The sequence below is a fragment of the Saccostrea echinata genome, unplaced genomic scaffold (genome assembly GCF_033153115.1).
Source record: "Saccostrea echinata isolate AGI-Se365-2 ecotype Australia unplaced genomic scaffold, CSIRO_AGI_Sech_v1 ptg000010l, whole genome shotgun sequence".
In the NCBI taxonomy this organism is placed as follows: Eukaryota; Metazoa; Mollusca; class Bivalvia; order Ostreida; family Ostreidae; genus Saccostrea; species Saccostrea echinata.
The window spans coordinates 1,810,279-1,831,629 of NW_026889759.1; the positions used below are offsets into that span (position 1 = coordinate 1,810,279).

A 21,351-nucleotide genomic window follows, 5' to 3' on the forward strand; every position below is an offset into this window, starting at 1 on the left:
TGTTAAATGGTCACCGCTACTTGTTATAGAGTGGAACATACAAAATAAATGGTAAGTATTGCATTACAAAAGATACGTCAAGTACATTACTTTGTGTGCAGCTAATTTCACATCGTTTCAAAAAAAAATATGATGACTTAAATGGTGTCTTTGGAAGGTTTAAAATGCCACACTCTTCTTTTGATATTCTTATTTTAATTTTGTGTGTCTGTATGTGTGTGTGTGTGGAGGGGGGGTACCCAAACTTAAAGAATAAGGGGGGATACGCAAACTCGGAAAATCTAGTTTAGTAAGGGTGTTAGGTATGGTCTAGGTCAGATTATTTATTTTCTCCCAAGTGGGAGACAGGTTATTTATTTTCAACATTTTCATGGACAGATTATTTATTTCCAAAATCTTCCAGGCCTCCCCTACCTCAGAATCAGTCATGTTGATCTGACACAATAAAATAAAACATCAATTAAGTATCGATGTAGGCCTGTGGTTCGAGGGGGAAGGGTGCACCGATTTGATTTAATATAAAAATTTTCATTCAAAGGCTGCTTGCTCCCCCCCCCCAATATTTTTGTAGCAGCATGGTTGAAATGTGTCCCACTTTAATGCATTGATTTAAGAAAATGTCGAAAAGTTATAGAAAGATACTACCCCCCCCCCCCCCCCAATAGGTTTTCGACTACCCTATAATTTTTTTAATGCTTGTCAATTTTTTTATCCCCCCTTTAAAAATGTTGCTATGGGCCTATGTGGCAAATTAAAAGCGTTGTATCCTGTATAGACACGACCCCTCCTCCAATTTCCACACATAATGCAAATGACAAAAAGGGGGAGGATAATTTTTATACGAAAGGTTGGAGAGGTGTGGTCTTTCCATAAACAATTTTTTTAACATAGAAAAATGATATTTTTACAGAGGAGGAAATATATTGTAATAAGTGACTGTGATGTTCCTTAGAAGACTACACATTACGTACGGCAAAAAGAAGATAACACTAAACTCTCCCTCCCCTTCCATCAGCCGTTCTTTTTTTTTCAATTGTACTTGATAACGATATACATTTAAAGATACGTGACATTTGTGTACTATGGACAAGTACTACAAAGAGTACTGATTCACATCACATTTCTTATAGAATTAAACGAAAACACAGAAGAATATTATGGAAAGTAAGGGGACGTCCATTTGATTTTGTGTTGTTAGGGCTGGGAGATTCTAGATATAAATTATACTAGTATTCCCCCACTGCGAAGAAAATAAATAAATGGACCTTGTTGGGTGGTACCACCCTGAAAATATAGAGTTTGGGTACCTCCCCGCAATGAAATATTTTTTGGCTTGTCAATCTTAATGAACATGAAGAGGAAAATTAAATCTGACCCAGATCACCTTTGAAATAAATTATCCGTCCTATACCAACATAAAAATAAATAATCTGACACTGAAAAATTTGCCAACGTCCCCCTTTCAGAATGAAATGGCCAACTCCTAAAATGTTCCGGGAAATATAGTTTTACGGTACGTTTCATTGATAGTTCGCACAAGACCTCAATGTATATTCAACATTTGCATAAGAGGTCGCAGCGCCCTCTTTCGTCCTAATTTCCTTAGAAAATTTCACCCGGATTACTCATTCTAACTTTCTTATTTTAACATTTTTACTATTACTTACTCTTACTTTCTAACTCCGCCTTACACGTTTTTTTACTGAAATAAAGGAAGGTGTATAAAATAAAATTTTGAAAGTTTCTTAAAGAATCAAGTGTCTTTGGAATATAATCTTTCAATTTCAGCCTCATAAAGTAAAAAAGAAGCTGTACGGTTTTTCCGGTGACCAAGTAAATATTGAAATGTAGAAAGTCTGTACAAAAGGTCAAAATGAAATGAAAAATTGAATTGGAAAAACAAGATGTTAGAACTAAGATAATAAATAAATGAAATATTAAAATAAAATTGGAAAATCAATAAATTAAAGTAAGAATACTAAAAGAGAACTGTGCCACGGAAATCCCTCCATAAACACCAGTTAATTGAATCATCATAGCTAACTTTTAATGTGTGTTTTTTGAAACCATGTGAAATTAGCTGCACACTGATTATATGTACTTAACGCATTTTTTTAAACGTGTTAATTTCTATTTATTACATGCATGTGCCTTTCACCCTATAATAAGTAGAGGTGACCTTTTAATACAGTAAACCTACCCTTTATTATATTGAACACATCATGTATGTACCTTTCACTCTATAACAAGGAGTGGTGACAATTTAACATACTAAACCGACCCTTTATTATATAGAACACACTATTTCTTATACTCCCTTAACCGTATGACAAGGGGCTGTGATCATTTAACATAATGAACCAACCCTTTATTAAATTGAACGCGCCATGTATTATGTACGTTTCACCCTATAACAGGTAGCGGTGACCATTTAACATAGTAAACCGACCCTTTATTATATTGAACGCACCATTTATTTGGTACATTTCACCCTTTAACAAGTAGCGCTGACCATTTAACATAATGAACCGACCCTTTATTATATTGAACGCACCATTTATTATGTACGTTTCACTCTTTAACAAGTAGCGGTGAACATTTAACATAATGAACCGACCCTTTATTATATTGAACGCACCATGTGTTAAGTACATTTCACCCTATAACAAGTGGCGGTGACCATTTAACATGGTTAAATGATCCTTTATTATATTGAACGCACCATTTATACACCCTTCACCCTATAACAAAGAGTGATGACCATTTAACATACTAAACTGACCCTTTATTATATTGAACACACCATGTATAATGTATTTTTCACCGAATAACAAGTAGTGGTGACCATTTAACATAATGAATCGACCGTTTATTATAGGAGTGGTGACCATTTAATATATTGAATCAACCCTTTATTATACAGAACACACCATGTAATATCATGTACCATACCTTAAGACAGCTATGGCGTTCCATACAAATTTGTCCAGGCCCCTTAAGGACATTGGCAAGGTCCCTGGTTATTGTATAGTATTTTTCAAGAACTTTTGAGTAGGTTTAAATGTACTAAACAGGTTATATTCTGGATCGTTTTACCTACCAATCCAACATTCTTTTTTAGATTTTGTCAAATTAGTGTTTTTACAATTCTTAATGCATTTCCTATATAAAATGTTGATTAAAGGGATTTACATAATTTTTTTTACCATAATATTTCTTCAAAAGCCATTTATTTCGTACAGTTTTTGTATTATATACATTATTGTATCTTCATTTCCTATGACTTCTAGATATTTCGGCTGAAAATGTATATACAGAGACAAGACATGGATATATTGGCACCGACAATCATTTTTGAGTTGCGTCCCTTAACAGCTAAAATTGGTCTCGAGACTGGTTGATTGTTATACCCCCGTATCGAAGATTCGGGGGTATATAGTTTTTGCCCTGTCCGTCCGACTGTCTATCTATCTGTCTGTCTGTTTGTCTGTTTGTCCGCAAAAACTTTAACATTGCCCATAACTTTTGATTAGTTGGAGCTATGGCTTTCATATTTCACATGTGTATTCCTTGTGACAAGACCTTTCTTTGGGTACCACCATATTTGACCTTTTAACCTTGACCTTTGAGTTTGACCCAGTTTTGCAAAATTTTACCCAACTTTAACCTTGGCCATAACTTTTGAACAATTGGTGCTAGGGCTTTCATACTTCAGATGTGTAATCCTTGTGACAAGACCTTCCTTTGGATACCAACAACTTTGACCATTTGACCTTGACCTTGGAGTTTGACCTACTTTTGAAAAACTTTAACCTTGGTCATAACTATTGAACCGTTGGTGCTAGGGCTTTCATACTTCACATATGTAATCCTTGTGACCAGACCTTCTTTTGGATACCAACAATTGTAATCCATTGACCTTGACCGTGGAGTTTGATCTACTTTTGAAAAACTTAAACCTTGGTCATAACTTTTGAACGATTGGTGCTTCGGCTTTCATATTTCACCAGTATTTTTCTTGTGAGAAGGCCTTTCCTTAGACACCATTAATTTTGACCATTTGACCTTGATGTTTGACTTACTTTTGAAAAATTTAAACCTTTTCCATATCTATTCATTGGTTGCTGCTAGGGCTTTCATATTTCACAGGTATATTCCTCTAGACAAGACCTTACTTTGGGTACCAACATATTAGATTTGCATTTCAGAAAGTTTAACCTTTGCTATAAGTTCCCATACGGGGGCATCAGTGTTTCACAAACACATCTTGTTTTTATCATGTAATTGACTGAATTGATTGAAACACATTGTCATAAAAATATTGGCATGGATTTATTTTTAACTTTTATTCATAGGTAATAAATGCTGATTCCTTCACACAACCTAAGAACTGTTCTCAGTCAGCATGGTCTTTCAGCATATGTCACATCTTTTACCTTCCCAGCATACTGAGCATAATTATGGTAAATGACGACCTGTTGGCTGTTTGTCCCTGAATACAATGTACAACAAAGCCATTACTAGTTTTCTTTCTTGCTGTATAGATGATTCTACCCGTTGAAAGAAGTACACGTGCTTTTGTTTACCTCTGTAACATACATGTGTAAGGGAAATGAGCTACATCACCCAATATGAACTCTACTAATCAACACTCTAGAGTTGAACTTAAAATAATAATGCTAAATCTGGACTCTAAAAATATCTACCCAGAAAATAAACAACACCAAAAATAAATAAATAGTAAATAGTGGTTCTAGGAATTATACCTGTTATCTACAAATCCCTAGACCAGGCTGGACTTGGAAAGGGGAAACTAAGTAAACTCTATAAATCCTACATCCTAACTGTTTCCTAACAAAAACCTAGAACTTGTGAAAAACGTGAAACTAAAGCTAGCTAAGACCTAGAGTACTGTTAAACCATGAGGTTTTTCTTAGCACTCTAAGGTACTTATCAAATAGTGCTCATAAACCATTAGGTTTTCTTAGCACAGTAAAGAGGAACTATACATGAGGTTGTGTTCCCCAACCCAAGTGAAGAAAACTACACGAACACGGCTTTAAACACCCTAGCTATAGGCTCAAAAAATAAAAGCCAATAAACATCAAAGATCCTACAACTTACTTAACCAATCAGAACACAGCTACCAAAAGTACTATGGAAAGACTCCCAACATGGATGACACTTCCTGTTTAAAAAGTAAAACATGTGGAATGTCAACACATGTCCTAACTTGTAAAAGACAAATAATAAAGGGGTTTTACCTAAGTAACAACTGAAAACATAAGGTAAATAGAATTATCAGACTGAAATACCAGCAAATACTTGCAAAATATAATTTAGTCATGTTTGGCCATGAAATTATGAGCCCAGTTGATCTTATGTTAGGGAATCCTCCTTCTTCACCTATTCCTACTTGCCCTGTAGAATATGTAGAGTGGTTAAGAATAGTTTTATCTGATTCCTACAATTTTGTGTCTGAAAATCTTAGACAGGCAGCATCAAAACAGAAGAAATACTATGATAGGGGATTAAAACCTAGAGAGTTTTCAGAAAATGACTTTGTCTGGAGGTGGTACCCACCCTCAGCTGGTGTTAAGTTAGGATAAGGATGGACAGGGCCATATAAAGTTATTAAGAAGATCACTGATGTGACTTATCAAATTCAAAAAGACCCTAAGAGCCCTCTCATTGTGGTACATGTAGATCAGTTAAAACCCTATGAAGGCATTTTACCTCTCAGAAACTGGACACCAGTAGTTAATTCCCTTGACGAGTCATTAGAACCCCCTGTAGATAATACTCCTGTAGATTTTAATGATCAAGAGGAAGTTGAGGAGACTGTTCCTCCGGTTTTTAATTTACCTAGTCCTGAACCCCTTAGACAGTCAAGGTGGGGTAGAACAATCAAACCCCCTGTTATCTACTCTCCTTGAGACCAGGCATCTAGGCATTTTATTTTATTTTTTTTAAATGCCTATGTAAATAGTTATTTTTATTTTTGAATTCTATATAATATGATATATAAAAGGTTTGGGTTGACCTTTTGTATTGATGACAAGTGATATTTAATTTTTGAAATATCTCAGTCTAGTTAAAGTAAATCTTGATTACTTATTGATGATTTAGTTTTTGGTAGTCATTTATTTTCTTGAGAATAATAATCAAGTTAGCACTGTGTTTGACTTTAGTAGATACAAGGTCAATGATAGATGTTTTATTTATTTAATAAGACAAGGTAGTTGGCAATAATTTATAGTTATCTAGAAGTCAAAACAGTATATTTCACATCTTTTGGTGTATTCAGTTACAGTAATAATAGATATGAATCATTGAGACCTTGGTATTCTTAGTTTAATACTGACCGTAGATGGAAATCAACACATAAGTTTTTCATATAGTTAATCTATGGAAGGTGATGCATAGTCATCCCTTGTTTAGCGTATGTTATAAGTATGTGTACTACTTGATAACATTTTAGTTTTAATTCAGTGGATTCTGAATTTGTTAGATAACTATATTGATTAACTTTCCATATATTCAGATATTATTTAAAGTCTTATAATTTAAGATTTTAATTTTGAAAAGTTATTTTCTTAGAGATATGACTCCAGAACTTGCATTGATGGTGATTAATTTGATTTGATGCTTTTCTAATCCTTGTTACACAATTTCTCGCACAAGTTGACAGCTGATGTTCTTGAGGAGTAGACGATCCAGAAGAGACTGTGCAGATGAGCCGCAGTACTATTTACACGCCAGGACCATGTGTTATGCCTGAGCCATCCATATATTGCGAGACAAAGACTAGACCACAGCAGTTGTGTGATTGTTAGATTTCTCACTGTGAGACCATTCCTGGAACCTCCAAAGGACTTTGATTAATGACAATGACATTAACATTTGTCTATTGTTTTGAAAACAAAATTTTATTGTAAATTTTTGTGTTTTTTTTTTAAGGGGGGAGGAATATAGTGGTTTAGAATTCTATTTCATAGCCCTCATTTCGTAAATTATATTTTGCAAGTATTTGCTGGTATTTCAGTCTGATAATTATATTAACCTTATGTTTTCAGTTGTTACTTAGCTAAAACCCCTTTATTATTTGTCTTTTACAAGTTAGGACATGTGTTGACATTCCACATGTTTTTACTTTTTAAACAGGAAGTGTCATCCATGTTGGGAGTCTTTCCATAGTACTTTTGGTAGCTGTGTTCTGATTGGTTAAGTAAGTTGTAGGATCTTTGATGTTTATTGGCTTTTATTTTTGGGCCTATAGCTAGGGTATTTAAAGCCGTGTTCGTTTAGTTTTCTTCACTTGGATTGGGGAACACAACCTCATGGGTAGTTCCTCTTTACTGTGCTAAGAAAATCTAATGGTTTATGAGCACTATTTGATAAGTACCTTAGAGTGCTAAGAAAAACCTCATGGTTTAACAGTACTCTAGGTCTTAGCTAGCTTTAGTTTCACGTTTTTCACAAGTTCTAGGTTTTTGTTAGGAAACAGGATGTAGGATTTATAGAGTTTACTTAGTTTCCCCTTTCCAAGTCCAGCCTGGTCTAGGGATTTGTAGATAACAGGTATAATTCCTAGAACCACTATTTACTATTTATTTATTTTTGGTGTTGTTTATTTTCTGGGTAGATATTTTTAGAGTCCAGATTTAGCATTATTATTTTAAGTTCAACTCTAGAGTGTTGATTAGTAGAGTTCATATTGGGTGATGTAGCTCATTTCCCTTACATAATTTTTGGTGCCGCGTGACCAGGATATCTGAATAGAAACCATGACTTCGCTAAATTCAGGTTCTGATCAAATGTAACGGGGGAGGAGAAAAAATGCAGCGGACCAGACCGGGATTCGAACCCGGGCCACCTGAATCTCCAGTCAGGTGCTCTACCAACTGAGCTATCTGGCCACCGGCGATCGATACCGTCCGACCGCCACACAGGTATGCTTTATTGGTTTTCACCGCTTAGAGAATTCTACACGGGAGATCACTCTCAATCACTATTTTATAAGTAAAAAACTTGAAACTTGAAACATGTATTAAACCTTTTTGTCTCCGGAAAACCCTGACTTGCCAATGTCCTTAAAAGCTGTATTAAATTAATATTACAGAGACTTTTGAATAATTTTCTTTCTGAAAGAAATTTCTGTCACCAAGACGCATGAATATTACAGTTAATGGGATGGAACAATGATTTTTCATTAAGCCTTTTCTTTAAAGCATATTCCAATAATAATATCGACCAGCCAATTTGATTTATTGCATCAGCAACAGAAGAGGGCGCTTGATTCGATACTGAACTAGGAAAATATGGGGTGTTGTAATTGACATCTCTGTGCCAGTACCATTCATATTTTAGGAATTTTGGTCTGTAGAAATTCAGATTAAACAATAACCAAGAATGTTTGGAACTCTGACCTTGTAGTTGATTGGACTTCCCAACAACAGTTGTCAACAAACCAGTTCGCTACTGCATAAACTTGTGTATCGCTACGCATAACATACAAAATACGGCATAATATTCAATTTGACCCACAGGCCCTTAGATCGCTTTAACCCAACTTACAATTTGAGGTTTTAAAAAAGGTTAAGGTAAGGAACTCCTTACATAGGGTACCCACGTTCGCCAATGAAATACGTTTAAATCAAATGATCTAAAAGTTTACTTTCTGTTTATATCTATTCACATATAAACAATCTACAGTACTACCGAAGTTCATTCCGAAATTTCGTATTCTTCCCAAGATATGCTGAAATCAATTCCAAAATTGACCTTTTTTCTTTTACTCGAAATTATCTTGAGCCTTTGATCATTTACGCTAATTATAAAGCGGGAACAACGGGACAAATTTTTCCCGGAATTTATTCTATACTCGCTTATTAGCACTCAGCTGTCGCTACAAAATTTTATGTGATTTGATCATATGGTCTTACTTATATAATTACCAACAACACAGGTACTTGAGTCTTGGTTTATAAATATGTATGATACCTGTTGATATTTTAAAAAAGTAAAGGTATGCAGGATTCGTAATGGCGTCTGCTCAACTCGCTTGTTTACATGGCTTGTTCTTTGAAAATAACACTGCACCTACCGATCTTTGTGCACCGGACTTCTCGGAACATTGATTACTTATTGTAAAACCCTCACATCTTGCAAATAATTCCTAAAACATGATTTTTAACACTTTTACAGATTTTTCGTAAACTGCAATTATCTCAGAACATTTTCTCGGAATGCCTCTAGAATTTACAACTGTCTGAATGGATAGAATGTGTCATTTTCAATCGGGTTTTAGTATTTGCATTTAATTCCGGGTATATTAACGAACAGTTTGAAAAAGTGCCCCCTCCCCCAATAATTTTGCCGATATACAGAAAACTACAGAAAACATAGCTACTATATGCTTGTGCTCCCTCAATAATAACGTCTGATGACCTTTTTTTTGCTTGTCAAGGAATTTTATTTGATAGTGCCCCCCTCAAATGAAAATGTATGGTTGTGCCCCCCCCCCCCAAAAAAAAAGTGAAATGGCTTCCTACGGGCCTGAATATAAGGCATAGACATACTTGGAAAGGGTTACATTGCATTTCCGGAATTTTAAAAAAATTGCAACTTTTCATTTCTGACATTTTATAGTTTTCATTTCCGACATTTTATAGTTTTTCCGACATTTATCATAAATAACTTTTCCGGCAATGAAAACAGAATTCAAGCTTTTCTTGTAAAAAAAATTTAAAAGAATAAGATATTGATTTCGAACATAAATTCGGTGCAGTCAGCGACATAAAATTCAGTGGACATTATATCTGGTGAACAAAAATTGCATGCTCTTTCAACTCATGCAAAACTTTTAACTAGACGCTACATTTATATACATGTACAGTGTATTTTAATATTTACATTCGGAAAATGTGGTTTGAAATAAATGTAATATTTATATCCTGTTTAAATTTTATTTCCACCAACTTGGTTAACATTATATTGCTGGAAATGTACCCTCAAAAAATTCCGGAAATGTAAAAAAAAAAAAATGTCGAAAATGAAAATAAAAACTGTCGGAAATGAAAAAACCTGTCGGAAATGCAATGCAAAATTCCGGAAATGAAATGCAGCGCTTGGAAAGAACTTACCTGGGACGCCGATGCCGACACCGACGTTATTACATAAGATCCCAACCGTTGAGGTGAGCTAAATCTGGTCGTTAACATTGTATGCCGACACTGGATTTAGTATCCAAATGAAGGTAGGATACGTTATAGCTTTTATTGCTAACGTTTTCGAAAATCTTTTAATTGAAAAAAAAATGCTTTTTTTGGCTAACTGATTTGAACATTGAGTCAGATCAAGTCTCCAGGTGCTTCTAATTTTAGATATGCAAATTTTGTGCATTTTTGTTGTGAAGTTCACACGCGACACTCATGATATTTTAAAGTATTAGTATACAATGTATATAGTAACTGTAAAATTTGATAAATGTCCCTCATGCACTTCATATTCAAATTTGTCGATTTCTGAATGCCACCTTAGACAAAGGAATTGGATAAAAAGATGTGTTTGAAACACTGATGCCCCCGTATGGCAACTTATAGCAAAGGTTAAACTTTCTCAAATGCAAATAAAATAGTTGGTACCCAAAGTAAGGTCTTGTGTCGAGGAATATACCTGTGAAATATGAGAGCCCTAGCAGCAACCATTGAATAGATATGGAAAAGGTTTAAGTTTTTTCAAAAGTAAGTCAAACATCCAGGTCAAGGTCAAATGGTCAAAATTAATGGAGCCTAAGGAAAGGCCTTCTCACAAGAAATATACTGGTGAAATATGAAAGCTGAAGCACCAATCGTTCAAAGGTTATGACCAAGGTTTAAGGTTTTTCAAAAGAAGGTCTTGTCACAAGGATTATATATGTGAAGTATGAAAGCCCTAGCGCGAACGGTTCAATAGATATGGCCAAGGATAAAGTTTTCCAAAAGTAGGTCAAACTACAAGGTAAAGGTAAGGGTCAAAGTTGTTGGTATCCAAAGGAAGGTCTTGTAACAAGGATTACATATGTGAAGTATGAAAGCCCTACCATCAACCGTTCTCAAGTTATGGCCAAGGTCAGAGTTTTTCAAAAGTAGATCAAACTCCAAGGTCAAGGTCAAAGGGTCAAAGTTGTTGATATCCAAAGAAAGGTCTTGTCACAAGGATAACATATGTGAAGTATGAAAGTCCTAGCTGCAACGGTTCAAAAGTTATGGCCAAGGTCAAAGTTTTACAAAAAAGGTCAATCTCTAAGGTCAATGTCAAAGGGTCAAAGTTGTTGGTATCCGAAGGAAGGTCTTGTCTCAAGGATTACATCTGTGAAGTATGAAAGCCGTAGCACCAAAAGTTCAAAAGTTATGGTCAATGTTAAAGTTTTTCAAAAGTAGGTCAAACTCCAAGGTAAAGGTCAAAGGGTCAAAGTTGTTGGTATCTTAAGAAAGGTCTTGTCACAAGGATTATATCTGTGAAGTATGAAAGCCCTAGCTGCAAGGGTTCAAAAGTTATGGCCAAGGTCAAAGTTTTTCAAAGGTAGGTCAATCTCAAAGGTCAAGGTCAAAGGGTGAAAGTTATTAGTATCCAAAGGAAGGTCTTGTCACAAGCATTACATATGTGAAGTATGAAAGCCTTAGCCCTAAACGTTCAAAAGTTATGGCCAATGTTAAAGTCTTTTCAAAAGTAGGTCAAACTCCAAGGTCAAGGTCAAATGGTCAAAGTTGTTGGTATCCAAAGGAAGGTCTTGTCACAAGAATTACACATCTGAAGTATGAAAGCCCTAGCACCAATTGTTCAAAAGTTATGACCAAGGTTAAAGTTGGGTAAAATTTTGCAAAACTGGGTCAAACTCAAAGGTCAAGGTTAAAAGGTCAAATATGGTGTTACCCAAAGAAAGGTCTTGTCACAAGAAATACACATGTGAAATATGAAAGCCATAGCTCCAACCAATCAAAAGTTATGGGCAATGTTAAAGTTTTTGCGGACAAACAGACAAACAGACAGACAGATAGACAGACAGTCGGACGGACAGGGCAAAAACTATATACCCCCGAATCTTCGATAGGGGGGCATAAAAAAATTAGAAGTGTTTGTGTGTTGTGAGGGTGTGTGAGAGGGTGTGTTTGAATGTGTGTCGAGGGGTGGGAGTTAACTTTAATGAATGAACATTTGGCGATAAAAAGTGGGAAAGGGGCTAAGTAAGTTTTCGGAATAAAGAGGGGGATGGACTAGGCCCCATTCCATCCCTCTACCCGTTCCGATACCTATTTAAATTGGTCGTAGTACGTGTTTAAAATATACTTTTATTGATAATATTACTTATTAAGTTTGTTACCGACTGTCTACAGTAATTTATGGAGTTGATCAACCGATATATTTCTGAGAAAGTCGGTAACAAACCATAATAAGTGATTTATTTTCTCAAGAATCATAGTGTGAGAGACATGAACACAAGACATGCCCTTAGCAACGTCAAATGAAGAGGGGGGGGGGGGGTAAAAAGACAAGCAAGAAAAAAAAATGCTAAAATTCGGAAAGGGTTAGAATCTTTCTCTAAATTTTTGGCAATTTCGTAATGCGAAAAATGGCTTATTTCAACCCTACTGCCTCAAATAATTAGCAGACATCTTTTTTTCGTTTTATTCCGTTTGTTCTTTTCTTTGTTTTCTTTTCTTTCGTTTCTTTATTAATTTTGTTTTGTTTTCGTTTCCTTTTGGGCTCTTTCCCGTAGTTTACAAGTACCCCCAGCACCCCCTTTTCCTCAGCAGGCATCACTTTTAAAGTATCAACACGTTATGTTTATGTTTAGATCATATTATCCTGGTAACAAAAATGGTTTCTATGTTTGCTCTGAAATAAAGGATGAAGTGGGTAATTATCCACATATAGATGCATTCTGTACATGTGTATTTCCTACCTTGTATACTGTCTGTATCTATTTTACTGTATTCCAAAAAACCTCTGTCGATGTATAAGTCCATTTGTGTTTCTTTTTTCCTTAATATTTGGTCAGTACATCCTAAAGGATTTCGTGCGTTACTTTCAGAAGTTGTACAAACGCATTGACTTGACTGAAATCGTAAAATTATAATTATACCATATTTGACGCTAATGAATTTTTTAAAATTGGATTTGAAAGCAGTAAAAAAGGATTCTAGACTGTATTTAATTTAAGCAAGATGTGGAATTTTCTCACATTTAGAACTAAACTGATTCAATAGCAGTAAACCAATCCATTTTTGGTATTAAAAAAAAAGAAAAAAAAAGGTTTCTGCAAATTTCAACCAAAACGATACCGTTTTAAACTTTATCATTTCCTCAAGTAACTGTTGGCTGCATAAAATTTTAATTAGAATCAGACACATGTATCACATTTCATCAAAATATATTTTGACTTAATGAATATAAAACACAAACTGTGTGACGTATGTTTTTATGCGATAAGTAAAATTTAATGTTCTAAAAAAGGGGACCTGTCGTTTTGTCAATAGTAAATGATAAGCAACATTTAACATATGAAAAAAAAATATTTTTAAAGATGTACTTGATGGAAGTAAATTTATTATGTATCTCGTAATTTATAAAGGGAAAGAACATTCTGATGTATAATCTTTTTAATGTATAGTTATTAACCTTTAATTCTGAATTAACTTCTCCCACCTCAATCCTATACACCAAAACTTAAAGTTATATGTATAGACCAGCCCGGTCCGCTGCAATAATAATATGATTCATTACCAGAAACAACGATTTATAAGAAAGGTCAAGGAATGAAGCTGAAGATCCTAACGTCACATTTAATCAGCCTATTCGTGTACGCATCAATGAATTTCAATGTATTTCCGTTTATTTGAGTTTTGATGTCGAAATAGAAAGAGCAAATTAGACAAGTTCAAGTTCAATTATTACACTCACGGAAACTTCTTTTAAAATTTACTTAAGCACAATGAGTAATTATAAAAGGTACTCATATTTTGCTATTGGATGACTAAACATTATCCACTGAAATTAATCTTTACTTTTTCTCAAATATGCAAAGATTACACATCTTCATGAATCAGAGGGATTTTGAAAATGTCTTAAGTTGTTGTACAATATTGATGAATACGTATTGCATGCATTTTGTAGCATTATAACATTTTATATCTATATGGCAACTATACAATATACTTGAATTATCAGGGACGTATTATACGTCCCTGATAATACGAAAAATATATCATATACATCTATTCAAACCAAACCATCTTTGATGTATAAATTTGAATTTTATACTTTCAACTTGAACTTGAACATTTTAATGTTTTTAAATTTATACATGTAGTCTAGTAGTCTAGAAGTTTGGTTTTCTTAGAAAACTGGGGGTAAAGAGTTCTACTTTTGATTCAGTTATTAATTATTCATATTGCTTAAGATTGTGAGATATTTTAAAATAGTTTTTTTTTTTAATTTTGAGTTTTTTCTTTACCTTTTTATTTTTTTATTTATTTTCTATTATTAGGGTCTTCCGTCTCCAACGGAAGACCCTTCTATTATTGTATTGTTTCTTTTTCACTTTTATAATGTCGCCCCGAACGAAGTCGGGCGACATATTGCTATTGTACGCCTAAAAACCTTGTCCGGGAATTTTCTCGCAGATGGCTGGGACAATCTTCCTGAAACTTTCCACAAAAGACGATCACTAGTTGTACTTGTGCAGTGCAGACTTTCAGTTTCAAAATGGCTACCGATGCCATGGAAACGTGCGAAAAGTGACGAATTTTGTCTGGGGGTGTTCTCTCTGGTCCCTTGAACATTCATCATGAAACTTTATAGAAATGATGATCAGTAATTGTAGTTGTGCGATTCGCATTTAAAATTTTCAGATTGTCAATTGTTGCCATGGAAACAGACGGAAAGTGAAAATTCTTTATCTTTGATTTTCTCATTAACTGCTTAAGCAGTCATTTTGAAACTTTAATGGATGGTTCCTTGCATTGTTTCAAAGTGATTTCTATTTTTGAAAAAACCTGGAATTGGCCGCACACAGTTACCATAGAAACAGAACGAAAAAAAAGGTATTATGCCCACATATGTTCTCAGAGGTGGCTTGGGCAATCTTGATGAAACTTTACATAAATTATAATTAGAAACTCAGCAAATTGAATGTTGCAGTCAACATTCAATTTTTTCTAAATTCCTAACGTTGCCATGGAAACGGACGAAAAGTGAAAATTCTTTAATTTCTATTTTTCTCAGCAAGTACGCAAGCAATCTTTTGGAAACTTTTATTCCTTCTACTGGATCAAATTGTTTTCCACAAAAAAATTGGAGCAGGCCCATCGCTTCAGCCACCGGAACGAAGTCGTATTTTGGTTCACCTTAGTTTTGTACTCGAGCGTTCTCGTAGATTGCTTCCAAAATATTCATAAAACTTTACAGAAATAATAATCACCAACCCTAGTTGTGCATGGGATATTTTATTTTTTCCAAGTTTGTCGCTGACGCCAGGTGAAAAACAAATGATTAAGTCGCGGTCACATGACCATTGTATGCTATCAGAAGTTTCTTTTAATCAAAGTACTGAAAGGACTGATACCAGTTGATGGTTGTCAAAGCTCAGCTAATGGGTATTGCTTTAGTGATGAAAAAAAGAAATGTCTATTTAGAGACAGAAATTTAAATTTCCATTTGATTTCTGATGTCAATTTCATGACATGATGTAATGTATTTTAAAATCCAATTAACAGATAATACTTTATGAAATTATAAGAAAAGGATATTTCTTTCTTTTTACAGTATAAATATACAAGTTATACATTTATTGAGCATTGCTACCTTATTTTAAGGAATTGAAATGAACTTGCACAACTATCATAAAATATATTAAAACCACAATTTTTCACATTCCTTATAGTGTATGCAGCAAGTATGTTTTTGAAAAGTGTCGTTTTTCTCTGATAATTTTTTTCTTGAGTAATGCTTTATTTTCACATGCAGTTTTCAAATAAAATCCTGTTAACTATTAAATGTAAAGTCAAAAAAGTTATTGTACATTTTTACTACCCTCCACCTTACACACACACCCTCACACACACACACACACACACACACACACACACACACACACACACACACACACACACTCACACACACACACACCCTCACACACACACGCACGCACGCACGCACGCACGCACGCACGTCTCACCCAGAATAACAACAACATAAAATATTTCTCTTAACCCGAAATCAAACTCTGATCGACTTTAATTCTACTAAAGACCTAAAATAAATTTCCATGAAAACGTGCTTGCTTTTGACTCAACTAGTTAATCGCCGAATTTCTGTACTGATGAACAGAGATGTAAAATTTACTTTTTGTAAATCAAGTTTCCCTAATATACGAGTTTATATTCCGCTGCCGTGATGCTTTTTCTGTTGCGTGTGTGTAAATCATCTTATTTACGATTACTTCATCTTAATATAAACCACTTGTTTTAGTTAAATTATTTCTGGTATCAGTTGTGACTAAAAACTAGCGATATTATTCCTTCAATACAATTTAATTCTCCGTATATACTAGTGTTAGTTACATGTATAAACATCTGTGTTCTGATGCATTTCATGTTCATCAATCAGAAAAAGAAGTTTTTGAGGAAATCAAAATTATTATGAATAGAACAGAATAATACACTTTTAGACCATTTCTAATAAAGCCAGATCGGAGTGACATATGCTATTGCTTGCAATAGCAGACTTTCTAGTTATTATTCCACTTTTTACTTACAATTTTTGTGCAGAAGATATCTCCCAAACGGTTCAATCGATTTTCATGAAATTTTCAGGGGTAATGCTTTCTGATCTGAAGATGATCCATTTTTGTTCAAATCTTCTAAATTCACTTCCGGTCGGAAGTTATCGCCCTTTAATCGATTTTCAGATGGCCATTTTGTCGGCACAAAAACGTAAAAACGGCAAAAGCTAGAGCGTTGAAATTTTTGGCGATTATAGAAAACATGTTGAAGATTTGCACCTGGGTTTTCAATTTTTCCGAAAGTGCCTAGTATGGAAGCTCGGTAGGGGGTCGAAATTTAGGACATGAATCAGAAGTGAATTTTTGAGACATTTTTTAAATTATCTCAAAAACTATGAATATTTTCTTAAAACATATTGAATAGAAATTGTGTAGAATTACAAGATCTTTTATATGATACCAAGGAAAAAGCGCTGACTCATCACATTAGGGGCCAAGAGGGGCCAAAAGTCTTTAATAAATAACTCTTTAACGATTAATATTTTGTAAAACATTACTGATGCAAAAATGTTTATCATAACAATCTACAGTTATACATTATGATACTTACATCATATTTTACATAATTAGGGCCATAAAGGGCCAGAATACTAAATCTTTGACGCTTTATATCTCAAAGGTGGGAAATATTTTGATAAGCAATATTGAACAAAAGATGTCCAAAATCATGTTCTAAACAATATGCAACCTTCTGATTTTTGATAAAAGTCCCCATTAAGGAGTTTAAGGGCTGGCCCCTAAATATATCTTTCGCATATATCTCGAACACGAAATAGAATTTTTGAGTAGTTGTTGAACAAAAAGTGTTCAAAATCATGAAAGCTTTAAGGTGATATCAAGGAAAAGGGTCTGACCCCTTAAAATAGGGGCCGAGAGGGGCCAAAAGTATACAATCAATAAATGATCAATATTTTGTAATATATTACTGAAGCGAAATAGTTCATCTTCACACTCTTTATCTAAGTAACATGATGTTGACATCATACGTTACGCAATAAGGGGTCATTAGGGGCCAGATTGCATAATCTTTGGCGCAATATATCTCGAAAAGGAAGAATATTTTGATAAACAGTATTGAACAAAAGACGTTCAAAATAATATTCTGAACAATATGCAATCTTTCAATTTTTGCTAGACGTCCCCATTTAGGACTTGAAGGGCCGGCTCTTAATATTTCTTTTGCATATATTCCGAAAACAAAAAAGAATTTCTGAATAGTTGTTGAACAAAAAGTGTTCAAAATCATAAGAGCTTTAAGATGATATCAAGAACAAGAGGCCCAAGGGCCTTAACGGTCACCTGAGTACAATACAACAAATTAGAGGATCCATAAACTGATAAATGAAGCTTTGTTGCCCAAAAGCAAGAAAAACAGTATGATTAGCACCAACAAAATAATTGGTCTAGTATCTATCTGTCCCCCATTTATCACTACATGTATTACCATGCAGTCTCTTAACAAAATGTCTATTTTTTAACCCCATATTATTACTTCTCACATTGGCCTCTCTTGGCCTTTGAAGAACATTTAAAAAGATGTTATTTTTGTCTTGTTTTATTCATCTATTATTTCCAAGTCTACCTGATCATTAAAACTATGAAAGTACTTTTTGTATTATACAATAAATATTCTTGCATAGTTCTCTTACTCTATTAACCTTTCAAATACATTGTTTACAGTGATTAATTATCAAAGGTGAATGGCAAAGGGGAATAACTTTGCTCAGCAGAATAAAAGTTAATTAAGCCCTGGCCAGGACCAGAACACTTGACTAAATGGTACAGGCCCCAGGATCATGAAACAAACTTAGACTTAAGTCAAATTTTCAATCGCCTGTAAAATGTTTCATAATTGTCGACTTAATTTCTAAATTTGCAGATAACAACACTTTTGTAAAGCAAAATTGAAAATTATTTAATTTTGGTCTGCTTGACTTCCGTAACATTTTAGAACAACATGAAGATTTTGACTTAAGCCTAAGATGTTTCATGATCCCAGGGCCAGGTGTTCAAAATTCTCGTAAAAATACATGTACCTTTGCATATAAAATCTTTTACTCTGTTTGCCTTGAATATGCCCAGAAGCATAGAAGATTTTCAAAGAAATGCATTTTCACTATATTATTAAATAAATAAAGCCCCACCCGTACACCAGAACATCTGACCCAGGGGCCATAAACTCACAATTCTGGAAGAAGCACCCTTGCTCATCATAACTATACACTTGTTTCTTTGCTTTATAACCGTGGCAGAAAAAAATATTTTGAAAGAAATTATGCATTCTCACTATATAATCAATAGAGTCACCCCTCTTCACCAGAACCCCTGACCCAGTGGCCATGAATGTCACAATTTTGGAAATGGCATTCTTCCTTATCATAGCCATGCACTTCCTTTGTTTGAATAATACCCAGGAGCAGAGAAGAAGATTTTTAAAGAATTTATGCATTTTCACTATATAATCAATAGAGCCCCGCCCTAAAACCAGAACCCTTGACCCAGGGGCCATGAAATTCACAATTTTGGAAGAGGCAACCATGCTCATCATAACTATGAACTTAGTTTATTTAATATCCAGGAGCAGAAAAGAAGATTTTCAAAGAATTAATGCAATTTTACTATATAATCAATAGAGCCCCGCCCTAACACCTGAACCCGTGACCCTTGCGCCTTAAAATTCACAAATTCTGAAAGGCAGTCATGCTCATCATAACTATGTTCTTAGTTAGTTTATTTAATACCCAGGAGCAGAGAAGAACATTTTCAAAGAATTAATGCATTTTCACTATATAATCAATAGAGCCCCGCCCTAACACCGGAACCCCTGACCCTGGGGCCATGAAATTCACAATTTTGGAAGAGGCACTCTTGCTCATCATAACTATGTACAGGGTGTTTCATAATATATGTTACATTTTGAATCTATAATTAGACAAAGACAGAAAATAAATAAAGGAAAAAGTTTTTAACATTTTAATATCCGTAACTATCCATAAGATTTAATGTTAATAATGATGAACATGAGTGTTAAATCTTAAAGGACATATGAATCATAAATGCAGATTTATCAAATTTCTAAATTGCGTCATTTTTTAGAGTAAAATTTCACAACGTCAAATTTTACATTAAATGTTCTAAATGACCACCGTCCCTTTCAACAACAAGGGAAAGTCGCTTTCTGAAATTTTTTACACAATTGCAACACATGTCTACTGATACGTTCCTCATGTGAAGTTTAATACTCCTTTTGAGTTCATCAAGTGTCTGTGGTTTTGGGCTGTATACCCTGTCTTTCAGAAATCCCCACAGGAAAAAGTCCAAAGGGTTCAGATCTGGTGAATGCGGAGGCCATACTCTTTCTGTTCTGTAGGATATCAGCCTGTCACCAAATGTTTCCTCCAACCAGTTTAAAACAGCAGATGAAGTGTGAGGTGTTGCTCCATCCTGTTGAAACCAAACAGTTTGTAGGTTGTCATATTTCCTACACAAGGAAGGTAGAAATTTGGTTCTTAATAAGAGGAGGTAAGTAAACTGTACTCGTTTCACCATTTTCTTCAAAAAAGAAGGGTCCAATAACTCCTTTACTACTTAATGCAGCCCATACTGTCACCTTTTGTGGATGAAGAGGTCTTTCTTGGTGAAAATCTGGCTTTTCTGTTGACCAATATCGCACATTTTGCTTATTTACTTCACACTCTAAGTAAAAATGTGCCTCATCCGAGAACCAAATGTTCTGGAAAACGTCATTTCCATGCTGAAGCATCCATCTTGCGAATTCAAGTCGGTGTTGGATGTCTGATTCCTTAAGGTGTTGCATTATTGAAAGCTTGTAAGGTGTCAACTTCATGTCATATTTCAATGTCCTGTACACACTGGAAATACTGGTGTTTTCAGCATTAATGTCCGTAAACATCCATCTAACACTTTTCTGAGGAGTTTCTGTAACTAAAGTTTCCACTTTACTGATGAAATCATCAGTTCTTGAAGTCCTTGGTCTTCCCGGATTGTTGTGTCTTTTATCACATACTGTCCATGTCTTCTCAAACTTTGTTATTAACCTCCTGATAAACATTCTAGAGAGCTTCTTTTCCTTTGGTATATTTTCTTTCATTATTTTTTGAATGATTTTTGGTGATTTATATTGGTAATAGAGTTTTACAATTTCAGCTTTTTGTCGATCAGTTAAATCCATTTTTAAAGGTAATGAAGTTTATGTCACAATTAACCATGATGACGCTATGATTTCCCGAACTTTTTCACAAGTATAAAAATTTAAGAATTGACGTTTAAATTCATATATGATTTGTGTAAAAAGAATGATAAGTAACAAAGATATTTAGATTTAAAAATGTAACATATATTATGAAACACCCTGTACTTAGTTACTTTATTTAATACCCAGGAGCAGAGAAGAACATTTTCAAAGAATTAATGCATTTTCACTACAAGATCTATATAGCCCCACCCTAACACCAGAACCCCTGACCCAGGGGCCATGAAATTCACAATTTTGGAAGAGGCACTCT

At 34.3% G+C, this 21,351-nt stretch overlaps 1 protein-coding gene and 1 non-coding gene across 3 annotated transcripts in view; both read right to left on the minus strand.

Annotated features, from left to right (window-relative positions):
- Positions 1 to 21,351, minus strand: part of LOC133184122 (uncharacterized) — an 80,959-nt gene that overhangs the window by 18,243 nt on the left and 41,365 nt on the right. For both annotated transcript variants that reach the window (XM_061318986.1, XM_061318985.1), the window contains exon 4: positions 12,947 to 13,100. In XM_061318986.1, coding sequence (XP_061174970.1) covers positions 12,947 to 13,100 — 154 coding nt within the window. The remainder of the gene's footprint in view (positions 1 to 12,946; positions 13,101 to 21,351) is intronic.
- On the minus strand, positions 7,847 to 7,919 carry Trnas-gga (transfer RNA serine (anticodon GGA)). Its single transcript has one exon. It is a non-coding gene; the product is annotated as a tRNA-Ser (tRNA).